Source organism: Oncorhynchus gorbuscha, linkage group LG10 (assembly GCF_021184085.1).
Source record: "Oncorhynchus gorbuscha isolate QuinsamMale2020 ecotype Even-year linkage group LG10, OgorEven_v1.0, whole genome shotgun sequence".
In the NCBI taxonomy this organism is placed as follows: domain Eukaryota; kingdom Metazoa; phylum Chordata; class Actinopteri; order Salmoniformes; family Salmonidae; genus Oncorhynchus; species Oncorhynchus gorbuscha.
The window spans coordinates 12,833,844-12,859,707 of record NC_060182.1 but is presented as its reverse complement, the minus strand read 5'-3'; the positions used below and the strand labels follow the sequence as shown (position 1 = coordinate 12,859,707).

The 25,864-nt window shown below is 44.8% G+C and overlaps 1 protein-coding gene across 2 annotated transcripts; it reads right to left on the bottom strand.

Annotated features, from left to right (window-relative positions):
• Positions 1-1,472: 1,472 nt before the first annotated feature.
• LOC124045566 (V-type proton ATPase subunit S1-like protein) lies at positions 1,473-25,265 on the bottom strand. 2 transcript variants are annotated; one of them, XM_046364943.1, is made up of 7 exons: positions 25,105-25,265; positions 5,152-5,207; positions 4,870-4,946; positions 4,393-4,643; positions 3,909-4,203; positions 3,492-3,804; positions 1,473-3,255 (listed from the first exon to the last, which is right to left on the bottom strand). In XM_046364943.1, exons 1-6 carry the CDS (start codon positions 25,203-25,205, stop codon positions 3,538-3,540), a joined length of 1,047 nt encoding a protein of 348 aa, XP_046220899.1. In that variant the 5' UTR covers positions 25,206-25,265; the 3' UTR covers positions 1,473-3,255; positions 3,492-3,537. The 2 variants fall into 2 exon arrangements, with proteins under 2 accessions (XP_046220899.1, XP_046220898.1); XM_046364942.1 differs by having other exon boundaries at positions 1,473-3,804.
• Between the last annotated feature and the right edge of the window lie 599 nt (positions 25,266-25,864).

Genomic DNA, 25,864 nt, shown 5'->3' with positions numbered 1-25,864 from the left:
CTGGCCTGCTGCCTCCCTACCACTGAGGAAGTACAGCTCCTGCTCAGCCCAGTCAAAACTGTTCGCTGCCCTGGCCCCCAATGGTGGAACAAACTCCCTCACTGACTGTTCAGGACACTCAATCACCACCTTCCGGAGACACTGAAACCCCACCTCTTTAAGGAATACCTAGGATAGGTTCTAATCCCTCTCACCCCACCCCCTAAGTTTTAGATGCACTATTGTTAAGTGACTGTCCCACTGGATGTCATAAGGTGAATGCACTAATTTGTAAGTCGCTTCTGGACTAAGAGCTTCTGCTAAATGACTTAAATGTAATGTACATGTAAAACAGTTTTGACAACCCCTCTCTTTCCCTCTTTCTCTCTCTCCCTCCATCTCTCTCTCTATCTCTCTCTCTCTCCCCCTGAATTATACATTACTGTACTGTTCTGAACTCTACTGTACTGTACTGTTCTGAACTATACTTTACTGTACTGTTCTGAACTATACTTTACTATACTTTACTGTACTGTTCTGAACTATACTTTACTGTACTGTTCTGAACTATACTTTACTGTACTGTACTGAATTATACATTACTGTACTGTTCTGAACTCTACTGTACTGTACTGTTCTGAACTATACTTTACTGTACTGTTCTGAACTATACTTTACTATACTTTACTGTACTGTTCTGAACTATACTTTACTATACTTTACTGTACTGTTCTGAACTACACTTTACTATACTTTACTGTACTGTTCTGAACTATACTTTACTATACTTTACTGTACTGTTCTGAACTATACTTTACTGTACTGTTCTGAACTATACTTTACTATACTTTACTGTACTGTTCTGAACTATACTTTACTATACTTTACTGTACTGTTCTGAACTATACTTTACTGTACTTTACTGTACTGTTCTGAACTATACTTTACTGTACTTTACTGTACTGTTCTGAACTATACTTTACTATACTTTACTGTACTGTTCTGAACTATACTTTACTATACTTTACTGTACTGTTCTGAACTCATCTCAACTGTGCTGTACTTTGATGTCCAAACGTGTGAAACATAGACGTCTATGATTGGTTCAGATTTGGTTGGGTCCAAACCAAATTTGCTCTTGTTTGGGGGCAGAATTCACCAAAGTAATAGCCAGTGTGTAGAATAATACCCAAATATTCAAAGGAGGATATTTCTACCTTTGTCTACCTCTACATCACCATGAAGAAAGTAACATTCATATCCATAATTATGAGGGAGATTTTACTGAAATTCTGTTACCAAACTTAGCATCTGCACAGTTCTTCGTGTAAAATGTAAAAAAAATAGTCATTGTGCATAGTTGTATGGTTTGTTAAACCTTGAAATCAATGTTTTTTTATGGCATACATTTTAAAGTGAAACATTTGAGTCTCAGTGCAATTCTGTTACCGTGGCAAAGGCAAAATAACCCAACAGACATAACAAGGCGACCCTTAGCAATTTAATTTGATTATTGTTTATTGATCAAACTACATAAATTGTTCCATGGAGAAACCTCCTCCACTGGTTTCATAGTTTGTAGGATACATGTATGACCAAAGTACACTGCTACAGACTGACAGAACTGCCATATCGAATGTAAGATCTACTTTCTGTCATGCTGAGTGTTATTCTGTAATAGTGAGTTACTGATGTTGTTACTGGTTGCTAGTGTTGTCTCTGGAGTATAATGGCCTCTATATGTACTTGCGGACGGACGGCATTCCATAAGTATCGTCCCTATGTTTACATTTGTACTGCAAAGTCACAGTTGGATCAAAGGTAGACTCAGCAATATGACATCATCATACACAGCAGGGTGACATCCCGCTTACAGAAATCAACAATAACAAAAGTATAATCTGCCAAGACTACCCCTATTGGCTCTTCCCCAAATATTGGCAGGTTTGAATCTGTTATTGTGTCTGTGAAGCAGGAAGTCGCCCCACTGTGGACAATGATGTCATACTGCTGAATCTACCTACAAACTGGACTGTACTTCTAGGGTGTCATGTCTGGCCCAGTTCAAGACAATTATAAGACAGACAGTGTTATATGGTAATACTGTAGAAAAAAACAAATATGCATTGATACTGTCACCGATCCTCATAGCACAATGTTTAACTGATAACTATGTAATTGTGCGCCATCTGAAGATAGTAAACAGCTATGATCATACGACCTTAACATATCTACAGCACTGTATATCCTTGTGATTATGAGCAGTAGTAGAATAGCCTTCCTGTACCTAGTAGTATTTCTTGATTACACTGTATATTTAAAAAAAACTTCAGCTGAGAGATACATCTGTACATTTGAGTGTTTTTCATTTGTTATTTACATTGTAACTGTACTTCTCATGTTCACATTGTCATGCGTAATGGAAAATCCTTTAGCTTCACTTTGGCAGTCAAAAACCCAGCAGCGAGGCTGGCAGCTCCTTCACCTCCCTTGTCCGTACTCCACAGACTCTCAGTGAGTGACATCTTCCTATAGACCCGCGTCGTTCGTTGCCCTCAGAAGGGCAGTCTTGTGCAGCTTATTTCCATGTTTAGTCTTTAGTGTTGAGAGTTAGCCATTAGCGCCTGCCAGGCTAACCCATGTTGTGCTAGTTAGTCGAACCCCTCAGACTGGCGGCTGGTCCATTCAAGTCCCAAAAGTCTACGCCAGGGGCAGGGTGGGAAACCCCAGAGGTTCAGGAGAGCCACAGTGACCAATCTAGTTCACTCCAGCCAGGTGCCAGACCAGTGGTTCCCAAATAGTTTTGTGACCCTCTAGAATTCTTGAGATACCCTCTAGATTATCACAAACAAGATTCCAGCTCCAGTACTATCTTAACACAGTAAGATGTGTCTGTGATCTACCAGTGGGTCCTCACACTCCATTTTAGAAACACTGTGCTTGACGACCATATTCAATTTATGACAGAGTGCAGCTAATTCAGTGAAAATGCCATGAGATTCGACAAAAGATTCCTTGTATTGGTATGAATTTGGCAATGTGTCAATGCTAGGATGGGGAGTGGGGACTCCACACACCAAAGCCCAGTTATGCTAAGGGGTGAGGACCCCTAAGCAGGGTTGGACGATGGCAGGGTTAGCTGCAGTCGTTAACTGTTGAATCGGGTGCTTCAGTGCCTGGCTGAGGTGAAAGCTTGGTGACACTGTGTCCCTCCAGGGCCCCTGGTCTCTTCCTGACCTTCAACCCCACGATCAAGAGGTTTTAACATCCAATAACCTTAGGCAGGAAATGAATGTGAAGGTTCAGGTCAATGAAAAAAGGAAGGATGGTAGACAAACACAGTTTTAATGCTTTAAAAAATGTGAAAGCTTAGTATTGTTAACATGTTAACATGTTGGTCTTATAATAGAGAACAGGCAAAAGCCAACAGGTGAAAATAGTTGTCACTAGTAAACAAACATTTGGAAGCATGGAAAACAGTGTGGGTGCAAGTTTTTCCCACTTTCATTCACCAGCATCCACGACTCTCCATCTTCTCCCTCTCTCTTCCTCCCACTCTCACAGGCAGTTCTTGTCAGGTAGCTCGTACTGCTGTGAGGCCCTACGCTCTAGAGCTTTGCTCAGCCTCCGTGGGAAATACACCATAGCTTTATGTTCCTCATAGCGGTCGATGTGTTTGAGGTGCACCACCATGTGCAGAGCGTAGGCCAGCACCAACAGCAGGATCAGAGAGGTCACCAGGCCCATCAGTATGGCTGGGGTCAGGAAGGTGGCACAGTCGCTGGCCGATGCAAACTTATCAGACATGACGTTGAACGCCTGGATCTGCAGAGAGGAAGAGAGGAAATAGGAAATATTACAAGGTGAAGTAAACAAGTTTTTTTTATAGATAAATCAATCAGTCATTAAAAACAGTCAAAGCTCCATACCTGGAAGTCAGTAAACGTGATGTGCCAGTTAGCTGAGGTGTCAGTGTGTGAGCTGGGCACCAGGAGGGTGTCATATTTGTGCTGACTGCTGACATGCTGGCAGTGATAGGAGGAGGTGGCGGGGGCGTACACCTCGCTGGCGTTGAATGTAGCCTCATGGGTCCAGTTGTAGTGGATGTGGACGCTGTCTAAGGTGAACCAGTTCTGCCCTGCCGACTCGTAGAACGTGTTGGACATCTGCAACCTGATAACAAGTCCCCTGAGGTCCTCCACATCGCCAAATTTCAGTGATAGCCTGTATACAAAAACTCAAATGTTGATTGAAAAGGACCGGGCCTTTAGTAGGTAGATCCTGAGTGAGATATACAGGACACATCTCATTGTAACAATATTTTCCTCCATTGATTGAATGTATAATTTAAACATTTGATAACTACATAGCAGTCGATACAACTCATGGTCGGACATGATTTACAGTACTTACGTAGCCTTCTCCTTGGTGCAGATGGATCCCTTGGTGTCCACAGGGGCGTTGGGTCCGAAGGTCTTCTCCGTTAGGTCTATGAATGTGTGGTTCTTGTAGCGGACGGCCAGGCGCTTGGCTTTGAACAGGATGCAGGTCTTGCCATTGTAGGCCACGCTCAGAGGAGAGTAGGGCCCGAATATGGGGGACTGGAGCAGCTTTCTCTTGCCTTTGTCATGGCCATGCTGGTTGAGGTGGTGCCAGCTGTCCCGCTGCAGAAAGGAGAGGTAGAGGGGAGATTGGATCAATTCATATAATTGATTGATAAGAAACGCCACACACATAGTTATCACGGTAGTAATAGTAAGACTAGTAAAACAAACTGTAGAGAATCTGAACAGTGTCCCCTAGGGGGCGATGTGATACTACGATGCACAGGATCAGAGAGAGCGGGGATAGAAAGAGAGCGAGAAGAGAGACAGAGAGAGAGACCTCTACCTTCAGTAATCTTTTGAGTGTGCTTTCCTCAGTGGGCACATAACCCTCAGCCACCAAGCTCATTCCATCAATACCACCTGACACACAGAAACACAAATAAAACAGTCAAATACTATTTGGCTAAAATATACTTGCTTACAAATACACTGTCTACCTACATGGACATTGATGCTTCAAGCTGTATGTTTGTGCAGTAATTTTTAAACCGATACTGCATAAACATGTCTAAGACAGGCTTGATTGCGTCAGGCTCATAATCATGAGACATGATTTGTTATTTACCCGCTCTGATTCTCACAGCTGGGTATGCGACCTCTGTAACATAGTCCACTTCTGTGCTGTAAAGACAAGAGAAAATGACAAATGTGGTTAAAAGATGCAGCTACATGTCCGTGCACATATTTTCTCAGAGTTGACAGAGCAGATTTCAAACCAGCACAAGGCAATATAGGCAAGCTATACTATTAGTGGCCAACCAATATGTTCTATGTCCCCATACGATACTATACCTTCAGCAGTTCACCTTGTGATCACTAACCAGATCATCATAGCCAATGTCTGCTGAGCATTCTGGTAGGGTTGGGAATTGCTAGAGACCTCACGATACAATATCACAATACTTAGGTGGCGATACGATATGTATTGCAATTCTCACGATTATATATGTATTGCGATTCTCACGATTATATATGTAATGCGATTTGATACAGTGATTTTATTGCTGCACGGTGTCTGTTTAGATCAGTCATGGAAATAAAAGTGCTGAAAACAAATTGTTTCCCTATTTAAAAAGAAGATGGAGAACAAACTATGAAGGAACAATACTGGAGTTTTGGTGCAGGTACAGCCAACGAGCTATGAAGGAACAATACTGGAGTTTTGGTGCAGGTACAGCCAATGACCTATGAAGGAACAATACTGGAGTTTTGGTGCAGGTACAGCCAATGACCTATGAAGGAACAATACTGGAGTTTTGGTGCAGGTACAGCCAACGAGCTATGAAGGAACAATACTGGAGTTTTGGTGCAGGTACAGCCAACGAGCTATGAAGGAACAATACTGGAGTTTTGGTGCAGGAACAGCCAACGAGCTATGGAGGAACAATACTGGAGTTTTGGTGCAGGTACAGCCAACGAGCTATGAAGGAACAATACTGGAGTTTTGGTGCAGGAACAGCCAACGAGCTATGGAGGAACAATACTGGAGTTTTGGTGCAGGTACAGCCAACGAGCTATGAAGGAACAATACTGGAGTTTTGGTGCAGGTACAGCCAACAAGCTATGAAGGAACAATACTGGAGTTTTGGTGCAGGTACAGCCAACTAGTGAAAATATGATATTGCCAAAAGGATATGATATATCGTCAAAAATAATATCCCAATATGTAACTGTAAATGTTTTCCCCCCACCACTACCCCACTGCTACCCCACCTCTACCCCACCACTACCCCACCTCTACCCCACCACTACCCCACCACTACTTTCTGGCGCCAAAAGGTTGGCATGCTGGTGGCAGCTACACATTGGTAATGGGTGGGGCTGGTGGTATATCTCCCCAATACAAAGCTTATTTTATTTACTATCAAACCTTGACACTAGCTGTGGCCAACATGCAGTATCAGAGGATAAACACAATCATTTGACAGTATAGTTGTGATTGGTCAGCTTTGTATTGTCCTGTCCTGCCCAGGCTGATCATGCAGTAGAGCTGGGACGAAAATGATTGACGCCGACAATTTATTGAGGACATTTTACTGATACCGATAATCCCAATAAATAGTCTACGAGAGAAATGTGAAGTTGAAAGGAAATCAGTCTGCTAATATGGGCTAATGGTACTGTCACGCCCTGACCTCAGAGAGACTTTTTATTTCTCTATTTGGTTAGGTCGGGGTGTGATTTGGGTGGACATTCTAGTTTTTCTATTTCTTTGTTGGCCGGGTATGGTTCCCAATCAGAGGCAGCTGTCTATCGTTGTCTCTGATTGGGGATCATACTTAGGGAGCCTTTTTTCCACCTTTAGTTTGTGTGATCTTGATTTTGTATAGGTGCTGTGTAGCCTGTAGAACTTTACGGTCATTTTGTATTTTGTTGTTTTTTCGGTGTTCATTTTAAATAAAGTAAGATGTTCGCCTACCATGCTGCACCTTGGTCTAAGTCATCTCTAAATACGGAACTGGTACAATTGATAGTAACAACATTCAAAGTAGTAGTATTTTACCTTTATTTAACCAGGCAAGTCAGTTAAGAACAAATTCTTATTTTCAATGACGGTCTAGGAACAGTGGGTTAACTGCCTTGTTCATGGGCAGAATGACAGGTTTTTACCTTGTCAGCTCGGGGATTCGATTTGACAACCTTACGGTTACTAGTCCAATGCTCTAACCACTAGGCTACCTGCCGCCCCGTAGTAGTAGTGCTAATGGTATGGTAATATATAAAAGTAGGGTAACAAGTGTACATGAATATTATAAACGTGTGGTTCTATTTATCATGATAATTCTGTCAATTTATCCATAACGACCAGCTTTATCATGCAGGCTAGGCTGTCTGTGGCTTAAACCCCCAGTGGTTCATCTCAATCCGTGTGTGTGTGTGTGTGTGTGTGTGTGTGTGTGTGTGTGTGTGTGTGTGTGTGTGTGTGTGTGTGTGTGTGTGTGTGTGTGTGTGTGTGTGTGTACGTGTGGGAATTTGGTTAGATTATGCGTTTGAATACCTTGCCTCTGCTCAGCATGCAGTGAACTTACAGACAGGCTGTACAGTCAGTACCCAGATCTGATCAGTACCCAGAACTGATCAGCACCCAGACCTGATCAGGCTGGTGTCAAAACTAAGGCACCCAATTCCTTTAAAGAGGGGGGGGGGATATTCTAATGCTCCTCTATTGTTCCTCAAGCACTGGGGAGGCCTATAACATCACAGTGCATTCTAATACTCCTCTCTTGTTCCTCAAGCACTGGGGAGGCCTATGACATCACAGGGCATTCTAATACTCCTCTATTGTTCCTCAGGCACTGGGGAGGCCTATGACATCACAGTGCATTCCAATACTCCTCTATTGTTCCTCAAACACTGGGGAGGCCTATGACATCACAGGGCATTCTAATACTCCTCTATTGTTCCTCAAGCACTGGGGAGGCCTATGACATCACAGTGCATTCTAATACTCCTCTATTGTTCCTCAAGCACTGGGGAGGCCTATGACATCACAGTGCATTCTAATACTCCTCTATTGTTCCTCAAGCACTGGGGAGGCCTATGACATCACAGTGCATTCTAATACTCCTCTATTGTTCCTCAAGCACTGGGGAGGCCTATGACATCACAGTGCATTCTAATACTCCTCTATTGTTCCTCAAGCACTGGGGAGGCCTATGACATCACAGTGCACCCATCAGACCAACTCATTGAATGGACACCTTGAAGTTTGCAGTTGGGTATAAAAAAAAAACACTATTTTTCTCAAAACATGTCTTTTTTTTACTCTTAGGTCTGTGTACATTACCATATTTATACATGAGATATTGTTTTTCAACAGGAAAAGTAAAATAAATAGCTGGAATGCTTTTAGGCATAGATAAAGAACAACCACAGCACAGATTCACTCCGAGGGTTTGCCCTATATTTTAAGCACTTTATACGTTGTTTTTGCATCAATATCGAATGACAATGTCTGTGAGAGGAATAGCTTGCAGGGACTGAGTGTAGCTTTTAACCCAATTGACAACTCAGTGTAAAGTAAACATTGTGAGTGAACTTGCTATGAGGTTTGCCTTTAATTCAATTCAAGGGCTTTATTGGCATGGGAAACATATGTTAACATTGCCAAAGCAAGTGAAATAGATAAACGAAAGTGAAATAAACACAAATTAACAGTAAACATTACACTCACAGAAGTTCCAAAATAATAGAGACATTTCAAATGTTATATTATGTCTCTATACATTGTTGTAACGATGTGCAAATACAAGTACAAAAGTACATTTGAAATAAATCAACATAAATATGGGTTGTATTTACAATGATGTTTGTTCTTCACTGGTTGACCTTTTCTTGTGAACCTTTACCTATGCTTTGCTTGACTGAATTGGGCCCTATAGTACGTTGTGCAGAAGTAGCTGGGATGTTCATTTACATAGGCCTTTACTCTTTGTTGGAATTCTGTCTGAACACTACCAGGTATGCGATAGATAGGCTGTTTAATAACACCCTGATCAGCTGGATTGGAAGAAATTATATTTTATTTAGAAAATTCTACCCTGATCATTTCCTCTGGGGTAGCTATCCATCTGGGGAATGTAATACCCCGGTCTTGGGCATGTCTGTGTTGTTATACATCTGCTGTTATCAGACAGTAACCTGCCAGTAACATGGCTCTGTGCACTTGTCCACCTGGCTCAAGACTATAGGATCTGGGTTCAGGAAGGGATATCAGAAAGGCACTCCCCACTGGGCACAGATGACAGTTCAATGTTTAGTTTGGATAAACATTTGATTGAGTTATCTAACGTGAATTCAAAGTAAAACCAACACATGTTTTAATCAGCTCATTGCATTTAGGTAAAGGCTGGATGAAAAAAAACTTATTTGTCTCATTCATTTACTTTTTGCAAATCCCATCAGTTTTCCATGTTGACTCGATGTCATCACATTTATATGTTTTGTTGAAATTGACGTGGAAACAACGTTGATTCAACCAACTTGTGCCCAGTGTGACATGGTCTAGTGATGACCAACCCTATTTCTAGAGAGCTGTAACAAACGCTGTTGTTCAGGAACAGTTAAATGGTCTGAGGCAGTGAGCTCTGGTGCTATTTCCTCGGGCCCGGTTTCCCAAAAGCATCTTAAAGCAAAGTTCGTTAGAACCTTCGTAGTAGTACCGTTAATTCTGCGAGCTAAGAGCATCGTTAAAGACATCGTTACTAAACTTGCACTTGAAAACGCTCGTTATTTACCTACTCCCTAAGATTACTAGTAGAACAGCTAAGTGCGTCATTAGATGCTTTTTTTTGCCCTTCCATGTCACTTTCTTCACAGAAGATCTCTGCTAAACATAGAATGAAGAAGTTTATCTGTCTGACGGTGACTGCCGATAACTGCAGAACGAAGTTAATTAACTACAAATACAAAGTTGCCAAAGTCTTCGCAATTGTTATAAACTAGTGAATAATAAAAATCTGCCTCAAATGGAAGCCAATATGACTGCATATGTGGCTAAATTGTTTCAATCATAATGAAATCAAGTCCATGTTCAGTCAATTGAGTTATGTTTTGCCAATAGGCTACTGTCTGTAATTGTTGTCTATATTTCATGGTGAGTAACAACAGCGCAATGATGTGCCCAATCTGTGATTTAGTGCAATATTATTTTTTAAGCATAATAAACCGCCTCAATATTTGCAGCCATTGGTGATAATATCTCTCTAGGGGCTGATCCGTCGTCAGTATTGTGGAGTAGTTGTAATGTTAACATAACATTTAAATGGATGAAGCTGATTTCGAGAGCAGCGATGGTTTTCTTTCGATCCTACCAGTATCGACACATGGTCTAACGACGCACTCAGCAAATGTTCTCTCTGCGTGGTGTTTTGGGAAACGCACGTTACATCTTCGGGCCGTTGTAGGAACAATGCATAATTAAAACACCTGTAGACTTAAATTCCATCGCTATCGGGAAACCGGGCCCAGGTAAAGCAAGCTTGGACTTGACATATATAATTGGTGGGGCTGTTGCTCAAGTCAAGGACAATTACTAGTCTTATTATAACAGGCTTAGTTAGTTCTGAGAAGTGAGCTGTTAGAGGTCGGTGGCTAGAGGGGTTGCTTTTCAGGATCCGTTAGATTAGAAAAAGGTCAACCTAGTATCAGTTAGCATTCTTCCAGGAGGTCAGGTGGACACACCAGGGGAAGTTCCTGCCAGGCTAGGGGCAACTCATTGCCAGCCCACCTGACTGAGGGATCAGGATTAGTGTAGGGGTGGAACACAGGAGCAGCGTTTCTGGGGTTAAAAACAGTTTAGTGCCAGGAGAGCACCAGGATGCACTGAGAGCTCTCCAGGTCCAAGCTAGCCGTTTCACATCCGTTACACCAGAATGCACTGAGAGCTCTCCAGGTCCAAGCTAGCCGTTTCACATCCGTTACACCAGGATGCACTGAGAGCTCTCCAGGTCCAAGCTAGCCGTTTCACATCCGTTACACCAGGATGCACTGAGAGCTCTCCAGGTCCAAGCTAGCCGTTTCACATCCGTTACACCAGGATGCACTGAGAGCTCTTAAGGTCCAAGCTAGCCGTTTCACATCCGTTACACCAGGATGCACTGAGAGCTCTCCAGGTCCAAGCCAGCCGTTTCACATCCGTTACACCAGGATGCACTGAGAGCTCTCCAGGTCCAAGCTAGCAGTTTCACATCCGTTACACCAGGATGCACTGAGAGCTCTCCAGGTCCAAGCTAGCCGTTTCACATCCGTTACACCAGGATGCACTGAGAGCTCTTAAGGTCCAAGCTAGCCGTTTCACATTCGTTACACCAGGATGCACTGAGAGCTCTCCAGGTCCAAGCCAGCCGTTTCACATCCGTTACACCAGGATGCACTGAGAGCTCTCCAGGTCCAAGCTAGCAGTTTCACATCCGTTACACCAGGATGCACTGAGAGCTCTCCAGGTCCAAGCTAGCCGTTTCACATCCGTTACACCAGGATGCACTGAGAGCTCTCCAGGTCCAAGCTAGCAGTTTCACATCCTTTACACCGGGAGAGCACCAGGATGCACTGAGAACTCTCCAGGTCCAGCTGCATGACAAGAAGAGAGATTAGACCATGAGTGGCTATTCTTATCCTCGAAAAGCCTGTATGTGTCCAGGCGTTTGTTCCAGCCAAGCAATCGACCTACATGTGATTCAACATATTAACTAATCATAGGCTTCAACCAAGCTGGCTTTGATTAGTTGGGGAAAGAATAAGGCACTATTTGTGGAGAACAGTAGATAATAGGACCATGCACATTGGGGACAATTGGAAGAGCTACCTGTCATGCCTATTTCCTGACTTCTTTGCCCTATGACCTATGTGTCTAATCTTTTATCCTCCTTTATCTTATTCTAGCTACATGTTAGGAAGCAGAGTTACAATGTCTAAACATGCACAGAGGTTGCAGAAAGGATACAACAGCCTAATTGTCTAGTTTTGTTTCCAAGCAGAGGAGAGTTGATGAACTTAAGGAACATTTCATTGGTATTTATTTAGACGTAGGGATGCACAACAACAGCATGGTGTTTCTCTACCTTTTAGTAGATTCACATTTTTAGAAAATAATAATCTTGCTATTTCGTATTTATTTAGCAAAAAGTGTTGTCCTTTTCATTTACAGAGACAGAAAAAATACCACTGATGAACTCAATGCTTTTCAGACCAGGCGGTGTTCTGCAGACAGTGGAATACCACTGATGAACTCAATGCTTTTCAGACCAGGCGGTGTTCTGCAGACAGTGGAATACCACTGATGAACTCAATGCTTTTCAGACCCGGCGGTGTTCTGCAGACAGTGGAATACCACTGATGAACTCAATGCTTTTCAGACCAGGCGGTGTTCTGCAGACAGTGGAATACCACTGATGAACTCAATGCTTTTCAGACCAGGCGGTGTTCTGCAGACAGTGGAATACCACTGATGAACTCAATGCTTTTCAGACCAGGCAGTGTTCTGCAGACAGTGGCTCCCTGCTGCTGATGGCGCGCGTTTACTTACACATAATTAAATACGCAAATGCGTAATTCATTAATGTTCCTTAATTAAGCAAGGTCACCTTCTTTTGGATTACCTGCCCCCCCCCGGAGCACTTTTCCTAATGTCCCGTTGCCTTTATTGACCCAGAACTTTCTGATTGGATGGGCTGTCATGATAATGAACACATGGTTTCCAAGTATTTGATGGCTTTTCTATCCCATTTCAACCATTACCATAAGCTCATCCTCCAATTTTCCCATCCACCAGCCGCCACTGTTGTGATAATAGTGTCCCTTGTAGTCTCCCTTTGCTCCTCTCCATTGCGCACACTATGTAGAGTAAGCTGCTGTTCTGTGTATGAATCAAATTACGATGGAGTTTAGCTTCTCTGATGCAGGCTACAGTAGATCTAATGTAGACTGAGCTTACCCTAAAATGGAGGTGCTGAGATAATGATGTTGGAAGTTGATGTGTTGGATGTGTGTATGCCCTAGTAGTGCCGTGGTGCCGTTTGTCATTTTGACCTGGCATGTGAGACTGTGATAGCGTGCCAGGCTGGTGGACGTCTGTGCCTCATCACCTGTATCTGTTCTCCTGCCCAGCACCCAGCGTTAAATAACAGACGCATAACAACACGGCCACTCAATAAAAACATCTGATTTACACCCAATATGCATAGAACGTAACTAAATCAACACAGGGCCTACGGCGCCGAATGACACTAAAGACCTCATTTTACCCTCAACTACACTAATAGGTCCTCCGTCAGCCCGGTTTCCTAAACTCCACAGCTCCACACACGAGTGAATACCCAGGATTCAGCTGGCAGGAAGAGGCTGCCTTGCAAGTGTTTGTATATAAACGCAAGTAAGCCCCGCCGTTTGTTCCTGTGCCAGTTTGGCCAGGTCAGCTGCAACCCTGTTACTGGCTGACCCTGTCACACGGAGCCCGAGTGCTGAACAGGCCCTTTATATAATCAAAGCTATTCCACAGCCACTCCTTGGCTCACCTCACAGAGGCACTCATCAACACAAGAAGACAAACACACATTTATATTTTAGTAATCTAGCAGACTTTCTTATCCAGAGCAATTACTTTAAAGTGCTTTGCTCAAGGGTACACCAATAGATTTCTCACCTAGTCGGCTTTAGGATTCAAACCAGCGCCTTTTCGGTTACTGACTTAATGCACTTGACCGCTAGGCTACCTGCCACCAGGACACACAGGGACACATGGACCCACAGTCATACAGAAGGAACAGGCACATATAAACTATACGCACTAGCATCTGCATATTCAAATATACAAAGAGTCATACACCTGTCCAGACACACAGACATTCATGGAGATGTACTGTATACCATGCACCCATTCACACACAAACATACATTGATAAACGATAACACAAACAACAGAACGATACACATACACTCTCTACTGGGCTGAGTTGGCTATGCTGGAGCAGGTGTGGTATGCATCAAACAGTAAACAGGACAAGCCCGCTCTGCCAATGCAGTGACTCTGTTCAGAAGCACTGCTCTACAGAGATGGAGATTGGTACCTCGATGAACTCTCAGCGTCTCCTACCTCTCTGGGCCTCTCTCTACCTCTGTCTTATACATCAAGTCATTTACCAGGATAAGTTTCAATTGTCATCTGTTTTACTTACCCTTCATTTATTCAGCGAAGCCTCGTTGAGGTTGTAACCTGTGTTATTTACCCTTCATTTATTCAGGGAAGCCTCGTTGAGGTTGTAACCTGTGTTATTTACCCTTCATTTATTCAGGGAAGCCTCGTTGAGGTTGTAACCTGTGTTATTTACCCTTCATTTATTCAGGGAAGCCTCGTTGAGGTTGTAACCTGTGTTATTTACCCTTCATTTATTCAGGGAAGCCTCGTTGAGGTTGTAACCTGTGTTATTTACCCTTCATTTATTCAGGGAAGCCTTGTTGAGGTTGTAACCTGTGTTATTTACCCTTCATTTATTCACGGAAGCCTCGTTGAGGTTGTAACCTGTGTTATTTACCCTTCATTTATTCAGGGAAGCCTCGTTGAGGTTGTAATCTGTGTTATTTACCCTTCATTTATTCAGGGAAGCCTCGTTGAGGTTGTAAACTGTGTTATTTACCCTTCATTTATTCAGGGAAGCCTCGTTGAGGTTGTAACCTGTGTTATCCTGGTCAGGAGACATTATCACTTAGCACCAATATCCTGTCTGCGTTACTCCTTCCTACATGCTTTTGATATGTTAATTGTACATGCAGGTGATGACTAATAATAGACTATTAGAGCAGATTAAGACTAAAGCGTTTAGAGAGACTCTAAGGTCCCCTGCTGCTACTCAGGTGACATGCTTAAGAACTGACCTCAGGACAGATTTGGAGGTGTGATAAATATAGTGAGGTCTGCTTGGGATCAGGATTCAGAACCCTGCTACTGGTCAAGATTAAGTTAATCAGAAAATAGTCCTCTGTTTTATGAGTACTTTGATAAGAGAGGTAAAACAATAGGAACAAAAATAAAATGTATGAATCAGTATGAACGCAGCCAACAAGTGCTCAGCATATGTGGGAACTCCTTCAAGACTGTTGGAAAGGCATTCCTCGTGAAGCTGTTTGAGAGAATGCCAAGAGTGTGCAAAGCTGTTGTTATGTTCTGTTAATTACTGATGTCCCCTTTAAGGATGAAGCTCCCTTGGTCATGCGCAGTATTGTTCTATGTTATTCTGGTACTAACCTGTTTGAGTAAATGTGAAGCTCCAGTTCAATTGCTTGTATTCAGAGTCTTTCTTATTACATAAATAAGTACTAAGTGTTAAGACACTACAATGGCGCCGAGGATGATTACCTGCAGTGTGCATCACGAATACAGATGGAGTTCGTAGGAAGAGAGGGAGATTTTGACCCTTTAGCACAACAGCTAGCAAGCAGTGAGGACGAGGGGAGAGCTGACGAGAACGAGGCGGCAGATCAAAGACCCGTGGAGCCGGAGGTAAAGAGAATGGCTAGCATCGGGAAAATAGATGTGTTTGATGACACGCAAGAAAACTGGGCAACTTACATTGAACGACTGGAACAGTACTTCATTGCAAACGACATTGCTGATAACAAGAGAGTGCCAGCGATGTTGAGTTTAATTGGCCCAAAAACATACAGTTTGCTAAGAGATCTGACTGCCCCTCTGAAGCCCTCAAATAAAACATTCACAGAGATTGTGGAGATATTGCAAAATCACCTATCACCTAAACCACTCCTCATCGCGGAACGTTTTCGTTTCCACAAGAGAGATCAGAATGAGGGGGAGGGTGTTAGTACATATGTAGCAGTGTTGAAGAAACTGTCTGAACATTGCCAGTTGGGAGAGAACCTAAATGACACATTAAGGGATAGATTTGTTTGTGGACTGAAACATGAACACATTCAAAAACGTTTGCTCACAGAATCAGAGCTCATCAGGCACATTCAAAGAGCATGCAAAGCCAAATTCAGTCACAACAGGAAAACTGAGAAAATGAAAGGGTCTGTGAATGCACTAGCAGAGAACAGTGGCAGTGATTCAGATGAACGATTAATTGGTACAATGGAGTTAAACACAGTGACTTCTCCCAGCAGTAGCATAATATGGGTGACACCAGATATCGAAGGCAAACCCCTCAAAATGGAGCTGGACACAGGATCTGCAGTGTCTATAATTTCCACTACTGTCTACAATGAGCACTTTAAGGCTATCAAGCTGAAGAACACAAATGTGTTGCTGAAGACATACTCAGGAGAGAGATTGAGCCCAATGGGGGCGTTGCAGGTCAGAGTGCATTATGGGGGGCAAACACAGCAGTTACAGCTGTATGTGGTGCCTGGAACTGGCCCCCCATTATTTGGCAAGGAATGGCTTTCAAAAATAAAGCTGAATTGGTGTGACTTGAAAATGCTCCACACGTTCCAGTCCAAAGAGAAAGGCACAGACCAAACACTGGAACACTTACGGAATAAATACAACACAGTTTTCAGTGATCAGATGGGAACATTAAAAGGCTTCACAGCAAAACTTGTACTAAGAGATGATGCAAACCCAAAATTCTGCAAAGCCAGATATGTTCCATACTCCCTGAGACCAAAGGTGGAAGCGGAAATCGATCGCCTGCAGGATACAGGGATCCTGACGAAAGTGGACAGAAGCGAATGGGCCACACCCATAGTTCCTATTGTGAAGAAAGACGGGTCTGTTAGAATGTGTGGGGACTTCAAGGTAACTGTGAATCCAATGTTGCATGTGGACCAATACCCCCTACCACGCTTGGATGACATCTTTGCTGCACTAGCTGGTGGGAAACACTTCAGTAAAATCGATCTGAAACAGGCTTACCTGCAGCTACCGGTTGAAGAGAGTTCCAAACAGTACCTGACAATAAACACACACAAAGGTCTATACAGGTATAACCGCCTGGTGTTTGGCATTGCATCAGCCCCAGCTATTTGGCAACGAACTATTGACCAGATTTTGCAAGGAATCCCAGGAACCCAGTGTATCCTGGATGACATGATCATAACAGGACGCACCGACAAAGAGCATCTGGCTAACCTGGAAGAGGTCCTGAAAAGACTGAAAGAGTATGGTCTACAGGCAAACTTAAAGAAGTGTGAGTTCTTCAAAGACAAGATTGTCTTCTGTGGACATGAGATTGACTGTAATGGATTGCACAAAACACATATTTACATTTAAGTCATTTAGCAGACGCTCTTATCCAGAGCGACTTACAAATTGGTGCATTCACCTTATGACATCCAGTGGAACAGTCACTTTACAATAGTGCATCTAAATCTTAAAGGGGGGGGAGAGGGATTACTTATCCTATCCTAGGTATTCCTTAAAGAGGTGGGGTTTCAGGTGTCTCCGGAAGGTGGTGATTGACTCCGCTGTCCTGGCGTCGTGAGGGAGTTTGTTCCACCATTGGGGGCCAGAGCAGCGAACAGTTTTGACTGGGCTGAGCGGGAGCTGTACTTCCTCAGTGGTAGGGAGGCGAGCAGGCCAGAGGTGGATGAACGCAGTGCCCTTGTTTGGGTGTAGGGCCTGATCAGAGCCTGGAGGTACTGAGGTGCCGTTCCCCTCACAGCTCCGTAGGCAAGCACCATGGTCTTGTAGCGGATGCGAGCTTCAACTGGAAGCCAGTGGAGAGAACGGAGGAGCGGGGTGACGTGAGAGAACTTGGGAAGGTTGAACACCAGACGGGCTGCGGCGTTCTGGATGAGTTGAAGGGGTTTAATGGCACAGGCAGGGAGCCCAGCCAACAGCGAGTTGCAGTAATCCAGACGGGAGATGACAAGTGCCTGGATTAGGACCTGCGCCGCTTCCTGTGTGAGGCAGGGTCGTACTCTGCGGATGTTGTAGAGCATGAACCTACAGGAACGGGCCACCGCCTTGATGTTGGTTGAGAACGACAGGGTGTTGTCCAGGATCACGCCAAGGTTCTTAGCGCTCTGGGAGGAGGACACAATGGAGTTGTCAACCGTGATGGCGAGATCATGGAACGGGCAGTCCTTCCCGGGAGGAAGAGCAGCTCCATCTTGCCGAGGTTCAGCTTGAGGTGGTGATCCGTCATCCACACTGATATGTCTGCCAGACATGCAGAGATGCGATTCGCCACCTGGTCATCAGAAGGGGGAAAGGAGAAGATTAGTTGTGTGCATAGCAATGATAGGAGAGACCATGTGAGGTTATGACAGAGCCAAGTGACTTGGTGTATAGCGAGAATAGGAGAGGGCCTAGAACAGAGCCCTGGGGGACACCAGTGGTGAGAGCGCGTGGTGAGGAGACAGATTCTCGCCACGCCACCTGGTAGGAGCGACCTGTCAGGTAGGACGCAATCAAGCGTGGGCCGCGCCGGAGATGCCCAACTCGGAGAGGGTGGAGAGGAGGATCTGATGGTTCACAGTATCGAAGGCAGCCGATAGATCTAGAAGGATGAGAGCAGAGGAGAGAGAGCTAGCTTTAGCAGTGCGGAGCGCCTCCGTGATACAGAGGAGAGCAGTCTCAGTTGAATGACTAGTCTTGAAACCTGACTGATTTGGATCAAGAAGGTCATTCAGAGAGAGATAGCGGGAGAGCTGGCCAAGGACGGCACGTTCAAGAGTTTTGAAGAGAAAAGAAAGAAGGGATACTGGTCTGTAATTGTTGACATCGGAGGGATCGAGTGTAGGTTTTTTCAGAAGGGGTGCAACTCTCGCTCTCTTGAAGACGGAAGGGACGTAGCCAGCGGTCAGGGATGAGTTGATGAGCGAGGTGAGGTAAGGGAGAAGGTCTCCGGAAATGGTCTGGAGAAGAGAGGAGGGGATAGGGTCAAGCGGGCAGGTTGTTGGGCGGCCGGCCGTCACAAGACGCGAGATTTCATCTGGAGAGAGAGGGGAGAAAGAGGTCAGAGCACAGGGTAGGGCAGTGTGAGCAGAACCAGCGGTGTCGTTTGACTTAGCAAACGAGGATCGGATGTCGTCAACCTTCTTTTCAAAATGGTTGACGAAGTCATCTGCAGAGAGGGAGGAGGGGGGAGGAGGATTCAGGAGGGAGGAGAAGGTGGCAAAGAGCTTCCTAGGGTTAGAGGCAGATGCTTGGAATTTAGCGTGGTAGAAAGTGGCTTTAGCAGCAGAGACAGAGGAGGAAAATGTAGAGAGGAGGGAGTGAAAGGATGCCAGGTCCGCAGGGAGGCGAGTTTTCCTCCATTTCCGCTCGGCTGCCCGGAGCCCTGTTCTGTGAGCTCGCAATGAGTCATCGAGCCACGGGGCGGGAGGGGAGGACCGAGCCGGCCTGGAGGATAGGGGACATAGAGAGTCAAAGGATGCAGAGAGGGAGGAGAGGAGGGTTGAGGAGGCAGAATCAGGAGATAGGTTGGAGAAGGTTTGAGCGGAGGGAAGAGATGATAGGATGGAAGAGGAGAGAGTAGCGGGAGAGAGAGAGCGAAGGTTGGGACGGCGCGATACCATCCGAGTAGGGGCAGTGTGGGAGGTGTTGGATGAGAGCGAGGCAGTGGTACAGGCACCACGACCACAAAATATCACAGAAGTGAGATCTTTCACGGGACTGATCAATTACTACAGAAGATTCCTCCCAAACCTTTCAGCAGTACTCCAGCCTCTAAATCAGCTACTGGAAAAGAATAGGACATGGCGATGGACAGAGCAATGTGAAAATGCATTTCTGGAGGCAAAACGGCTCATAACATCTGAACAGGTCCTGATGCATTACGACCCTGAAATGCCAGTGAAGTTGGCTTGTGATGCGTCCCCTTATGGATTAGGGGCAGTCCTTTCACACACACTGAAAGATGGGTCCGAGAGGCCAGTTGCATTTGCGTCACGAACATTGAATGATGCAGAGAAAAACTACTCACAAATCGACAAAGAAGCACTGGCACTAGTGTGGGGCGTCAAGAAATTCCACGCATACCTATATGGCAAGCGTTTCACACTGGTTACAGATCACCAGCCGTTGCTTTCCATTTTCAGTCCAAAGAAAGGTTCCGGCAATGACAGCAGCCAGGTTACAGCGATACGCCCTGTTCCTTGCCAGTCATATGTATGACATTGAGTTTAAGCCGTCATCCCTCCACACAAATGCAGATGGATTATCCAGACTGCCATGTACAAGAGAAAGGCAAAGGAGGGTGGATGCAGTGGACATGTTCCATACCGCTCAGCTCGAGGCACTACCGGTCACAAGCACAGTTATCAAACATGAGACAAGGAAAGATGTGACCTTGTCAAAAGTGTACACCTACACCATGTCAGGATGGCCAGCTACTGGCAGAAAGGAGCTGACTCCGTATTTCCAGCGGAGAAACGAAATTACAACGTACCAGGGATGTTTGATGTGGGGAATGAGAGTCATGATACCCCAGAAATGCCAACATCGAGTCTTGCAGCAACTACATGAAGGTCATGTTGGAATTGTCAAAATGAAGCTGCTCGCAAGGAGCCACTTCTGGTGGCCAGGTCTGGACCAACAGATAAAGAAAATATGGCAAAGAACTGTAGTGGATGTTTGGAAACCCTTCACATGCCTGCTCCTGTCCCAGTCCACCCATGGGAATGGCCCGCAGAGCCATGGCAGAGAATTCATGTCGACTACGCTGGTCCCTTTGAAAAGCACAGGTTTCTGGTTATAGTTGATGCCCATTCCAAATGGCCAGAGGTGTTTTGCACTGACTCCTCCACCTCAGCTCAGACGATAGAGTGTCTCAGAACAACGTTTGCACGCTTCGGTTTGCCACTGCAGCTGGTAAGTGACAACGCGCAAGCTTTTGTAAGTGAAGAGTTTACAAGATTCATGTCAGTAAATGGAATCAAACACTCAACTTCAGCTCTATACCACCCTGCCACCAATGGGCTGGCAGAACGCTTTGTGCAAACCCTAAAGCAAGGACTCTGTGCAGCAAAACGAGACGAAGGGACTTTGCAAACAAAACTGGCCAAGTTCCTGGCCTCCTACCGAAACACCCCACATGCCACAACAAATGAAAGCCCAGCCGCACTGATGTTCGGAGGCCTCTCCGCACACAGCTGGACATCATGAAGCCAAACAGGCGTAATGAAGTGCTGAACAAACAAGCCAAGATGCTCTCCGGTGGCCGGGAGCGCCATCTCCAAACAGGACAGGAAGTGATGGTGCGAGACTACAGAAGAGGAGGGAAATGGACAAGAGGGACCGTACACACACAAACGGGACCCAGAACTTACCAGGTTCAAGTGAGCCCAGACATAATGTGGCGGCGTCACATTAACCAAATGCATTCCACGGAAAACAGCACAACAATCGAGAGAGAACAGGCACAGAGAGCTCCCGAGAGTGACACACAAGGAACTGTAGAGGACGGTGGGGCAGTAGAGAGACCCCAGGCTGAAAGAAGGGAACGTGTTGATGAAGGTGCTGCTATAGCAGACGCTATAATGGAACAAGCACACACTGAGGATGTTCAGGAGCCTCCAGACAATCTGAGGCGCTACCCAGAATGAAGGCACCGTCCACCAGACAGACTAGACTTATAAACAAACAAACAAAAACTAACTGTTCAAGTTCAAATTAAAAGATGCAAAATAACTACAACAAGTTCTGGGAAATGTTTCAGTTGTGGTTTGGTAAAAGTAACTCTGATTGTATAAGAGAAGGAATGTTATGTTCTGTTAATTACTGATGTCCCCTTTAAGGATGAAGCGCCCTTGGTCATGCGCAGTATTGTTCTATGTTATTCTGGTACTAACCTGTTTGAGTAAATGTGAAGCTCCAGTTCAATTGCTTGTATTCAGAGTCTTTCTTATTACATAAATAAGTACTAAGTGTTAAGACACTACAGCTGTCATTAAGGCAAAGGGTGGCTACTTTGAAGAATCTCAAATATAAAATATATTTGGATTTCTTTAACACTTTTTTGGTTACTACATGATTCCATATGTGTTATTTAATAGTTTTGATGTCTTCACTATTGTTCTACAATGTAGAAAATAGTTTAAAAAATAAAGAAAAATCCTTGAATGAGTTGGTGTCCAAACTTTTGACTGGTACTCTATGTTTTACAGGTAAGTTTAAGATAACAGGCATGTTGAATGTTCATCGGTTAAAAGGTATTGTGATGTTGGACATGGCTCTCGTCCGGAGTCTATAGCTACCCTACTGTAGGTTTACACTCCAACCCTGTTCCTGGAGAGCTACCATCCTGAAGGTTTTCACTCCAACTCTAATCTAGCACACCTGATTCTAATAAATAGCTGCTTGATGAACGGAATCAGGTTTGTTACAACTGGGGTTGGAGTGTAAACCTACAGGATGGTAGCTCTCCAGGAATAGGGCTGGAGTGTAAACCTACAGGAGGGTAGCTCTCCAGGAACAGGTTTGGAGTGTAAACCTACAGGACGGTAGCTCTCCAGGAACAGGGTTGGATTGTAAACCTACAGGACGCTAGCTCTCCAGGAACAGGGTTGGAGTGTAAACCTACAGGACGCTAGCTCTCCAGGAACAGGGTTGGAGTGTAAACCTACAGGACGCTAGTTCTCCAGGAACAGGGTTGGAGTGTAAATCTACAGGACGGTAGCTCTCCAGGAACAGGGTTGGAGTGTAAACCTACAGGACGCTAGCTCTCCAGGAACAGGGTTGGAGTGTAAACCTACAGGACGCTAGCTCTCCAGGAACAGGGTTGGAGTGTAAACCTACAGGACGCTAGCTCTCCAGGAACAGGGTTGGAGTGTAAACCTACAGGACGCTAGCTCTCCAGGAACAGGGTTGGAGTGTAAACCTACAGGACGCTAGCTCTCCAGGAACAGGGTTGGAGTGTAAATCTACAGGACGGTAGCTCTCCAGGAACAGGGTTGGAGTGTAAACCTACAGGACGCTAGCTCTCCAGGAACAGGGTTGGAGTGTAAACCTACAGGACGCTAGCTCTCCAGGAACAGGGTTGGAGTGTAAACCTACAGGACGCTAGCTCTCCAGGAACAGGGTTGGAGTGTAAATCTACAGGACGGTAGCTCTCCAGGAACAGGGTTGGAGTGTAAACCTACAGGAACAGGGTTGGAGTGTAAACCTACAGGACGGTAGATCTACAGGAACAGGCTTGTAGAGCCCTGGTCTAGCTAATAACATTCCTATTGAAACTCTAAAGCTACCCTTCTACAGTACCTTTCATATGGATCTTTCTCTACCATCCTACTTTCCCCCCTGAATGTACACTTCCGTCTCTATGAACCTCTAGCCAGTGAATATAGATCTTTGAAATTAAAGGCAGTTATTTTTATATAACAGAATTTCAGTTTGTGGCAGAGCAGATAGGAACCAATATACTGTATGTAGTAAGACAGACGAACACATGGGAGAACTATATCAGTTATTGTCTTCTGTTTGTTTTGAAGATGCAGGTTTAACTTTTGAAAGATAGAAGAAAGTAATGCAACTAAGGTAGCTGATGGTCAAAGCAATGAGAAAACAAAGAATTAGTCAAGCCTGTTGACATTGTCTAAATTTGCGAGGAATGACTCATTTAGCATGGAAATACAGTATATACAATTACTTTGAAACAGAATGTATTTGTCTGGTTGTGTAAACATTTCTATAGTATGTGAAACTATTCATTGGAAACAAACATAAGTATTACTGTCCCGGTAATTGTTTAGTTGAAGAGCCAAGCGAAAATTGCCAAAATATTCACATCTGAAATATTTTTATTTTATTTAACTAGGCAAGTCAGTTAAGAACAACAGATTTTTACCTTGTTAGCTCAGGGATTCAATCTAGCAACCTTTTGGTTATTGGCCCAACGCTCTAACCACTAGGCTACCTGCCACCCCCATGAATATCAACAGAAAACCATTAGAATCCTCACAACAACCAGTAGTTCTGAATGTAGTATTGATTGTAATTGTTATATAGTGAATACAACTGTAATGTTATGAAGTATATCTCCAAGAGAGTAAGCGTAAAGCCTCAACATTGCCCCCCCCCCCCCCCTTTGTGTGGTGCTGAGAAAGAAAAATCATTCTCTGCCATCAATGATAAAAATTCCATGCAGAGGTAAACATTGATTCCTGCACCTTTCCCAACGTCAATGCCCCTAGCAGCAGTGTTGACAAAGGCCCTCTCTCGCTCTCTCACTTTCTCTCTTGCTCTCTCTCTCTTCTCAGAGACAGGTCTGTACTGCCTGGGTTTGGCCTCTGAATATTTAATCTTGCTACATCTGACCTGCAGGACCGTGTGTACACAGACAAGACCGAGTAGCATCCACCTTCTCACCCTTCTTTTTCTCTCTCTCTCTTTCTCTCCCTCTCTCTCCCTCTTTCTCTTCATCTGTAAACAGAGCCCCTCAGACCAGCCCTTCCTCTCCTCTGTCCCATCCCTTTGTTTTGTTCCTCCTCTCCCCTCCTTTCCATTGTCCTGGCCTTATTTACCTGGCCTTCCATTGTCCTGGCCTTATTTACCTGGCCTTCCATTGTCCTGGCCTTATTTACCTGGCCTTCCATTGTCCTGGCCTTATTTACCTGGCCTTCCATTGTCCTGGCCTTATTTACCTGCTCCATGCCAGACAGACAACAGCCGTGTGATCAATGACAAATGCCTGATGCATGCTAAAATAGACACAACCATACAGTATCCAACCACAGATTCAACAACGCTTTTACAGCAGCAGCATCGTTATCAGATGTGATGCCTTGTGTGTTTAAGTAGAGATAGGGAGAGAGACAGAGAGACAGGAAGGGAGAGAGACAGAGAGACAGGAAGGGAGAGAGACAGAGAGACAGGAAGGGAGAGAGACAGAGAGACAGGAAGGGAGAGAGACAGAGAGACAGGAAGGGAGAGAGTGAGGGAGAGAGATAGAAAGACAGAGAGAGAGACAGGAAGGGGGAGAAGGGGAGGGAGACAGAGGGAAGAAGAAAGAAAGAAAGATAGAAAGAGAGGGAGGAAGAAAGACCCTTGTTGCACATCAGCCTCCCAGCATCCTTGAACCCCCCTCCCCAATCTCTCTCCCAAATCACAGAGGGTATTTACCTTCTCTCTAGGAGTGCAGGCACTTGATCAAAGGACAGGGTGGGCTGGCTGAGGGCAGACAGCAAGGCAGAGGAGAGCAGGAGGAACGCGTGTGCAGCCATTGAGACAATGAGAGGAGACTGCCGCTGGTGAGCTCCGCTTCATTATCTGCTCTCCTTCCCTGTATCGCCAGCCACTTAGCTCACTGACAGACAGCCGTAGCAGCCAGTCACAACGCAGGAGAGGAGATCAATGTGCGTCATACTCACACAGTCACACAGCCCCTCCCTTCCACCTCTCCCTCCCTTCTCTGTCATCCTCCCTATTTTTCTCTCTCTCGTTCTCCCTCTCTCATGCAAGCATAGCTGCAGGCAAACCCTAAGTATAGACAGGCTTATTACCCCCCCCCTCATCCCCATATACCTACTCCAGACCAATAATGTACATGAAACATACACAAACACACACGCACACACAGAGAAAGAGAGGAAAAAAACAATCACCTGGGAATGTCAAGGTCAGATTGTGTAGGAGGACAGGACAGGATGTTAACATTATTTTACTGGGAGGCAAAAAAAGCTATGAGTGCATGATCTAGATCCCCAGTGGGTGTACTGCCACAATAGCTGAAATAATTCACTTGATCTCTGCGTTGTTGTGAGCACAGGAGGCCCGGGGCAGAGGAAATGGTCCACTGAGGCTGAATATGTGTATGATAGAAACAGCTGAACAGCTAAGGGACTAAATTTGGATCATACAACCCGAGTGGCCTGATGACTCA

Bases quoted from the DNA above. Each gene is read 5' to 3' on its own strand.
- LOC124045566 (XM_046364942.1), bottom strand. From the start codon at position 25,205: ATGGCTGCACACGCGTTCCTCCTGCTCTCCTCTGCCTTGCTGTCTGCC. The intron at 5,208-25,104 runs GTAAATACCCTC...TTGTCTTTACAG, and splicing joins CCTGCACTCCTAGAGAGAAG to CACAGAAGTGGACTATGTTA. The intron at 4,204-4,392 runs GTAAGTACTGTA...TTTTGTATACAG, and splicing joins TGCACCAAGGAGAAGGCTAC to GCTATCACTGAAATTTGGCG.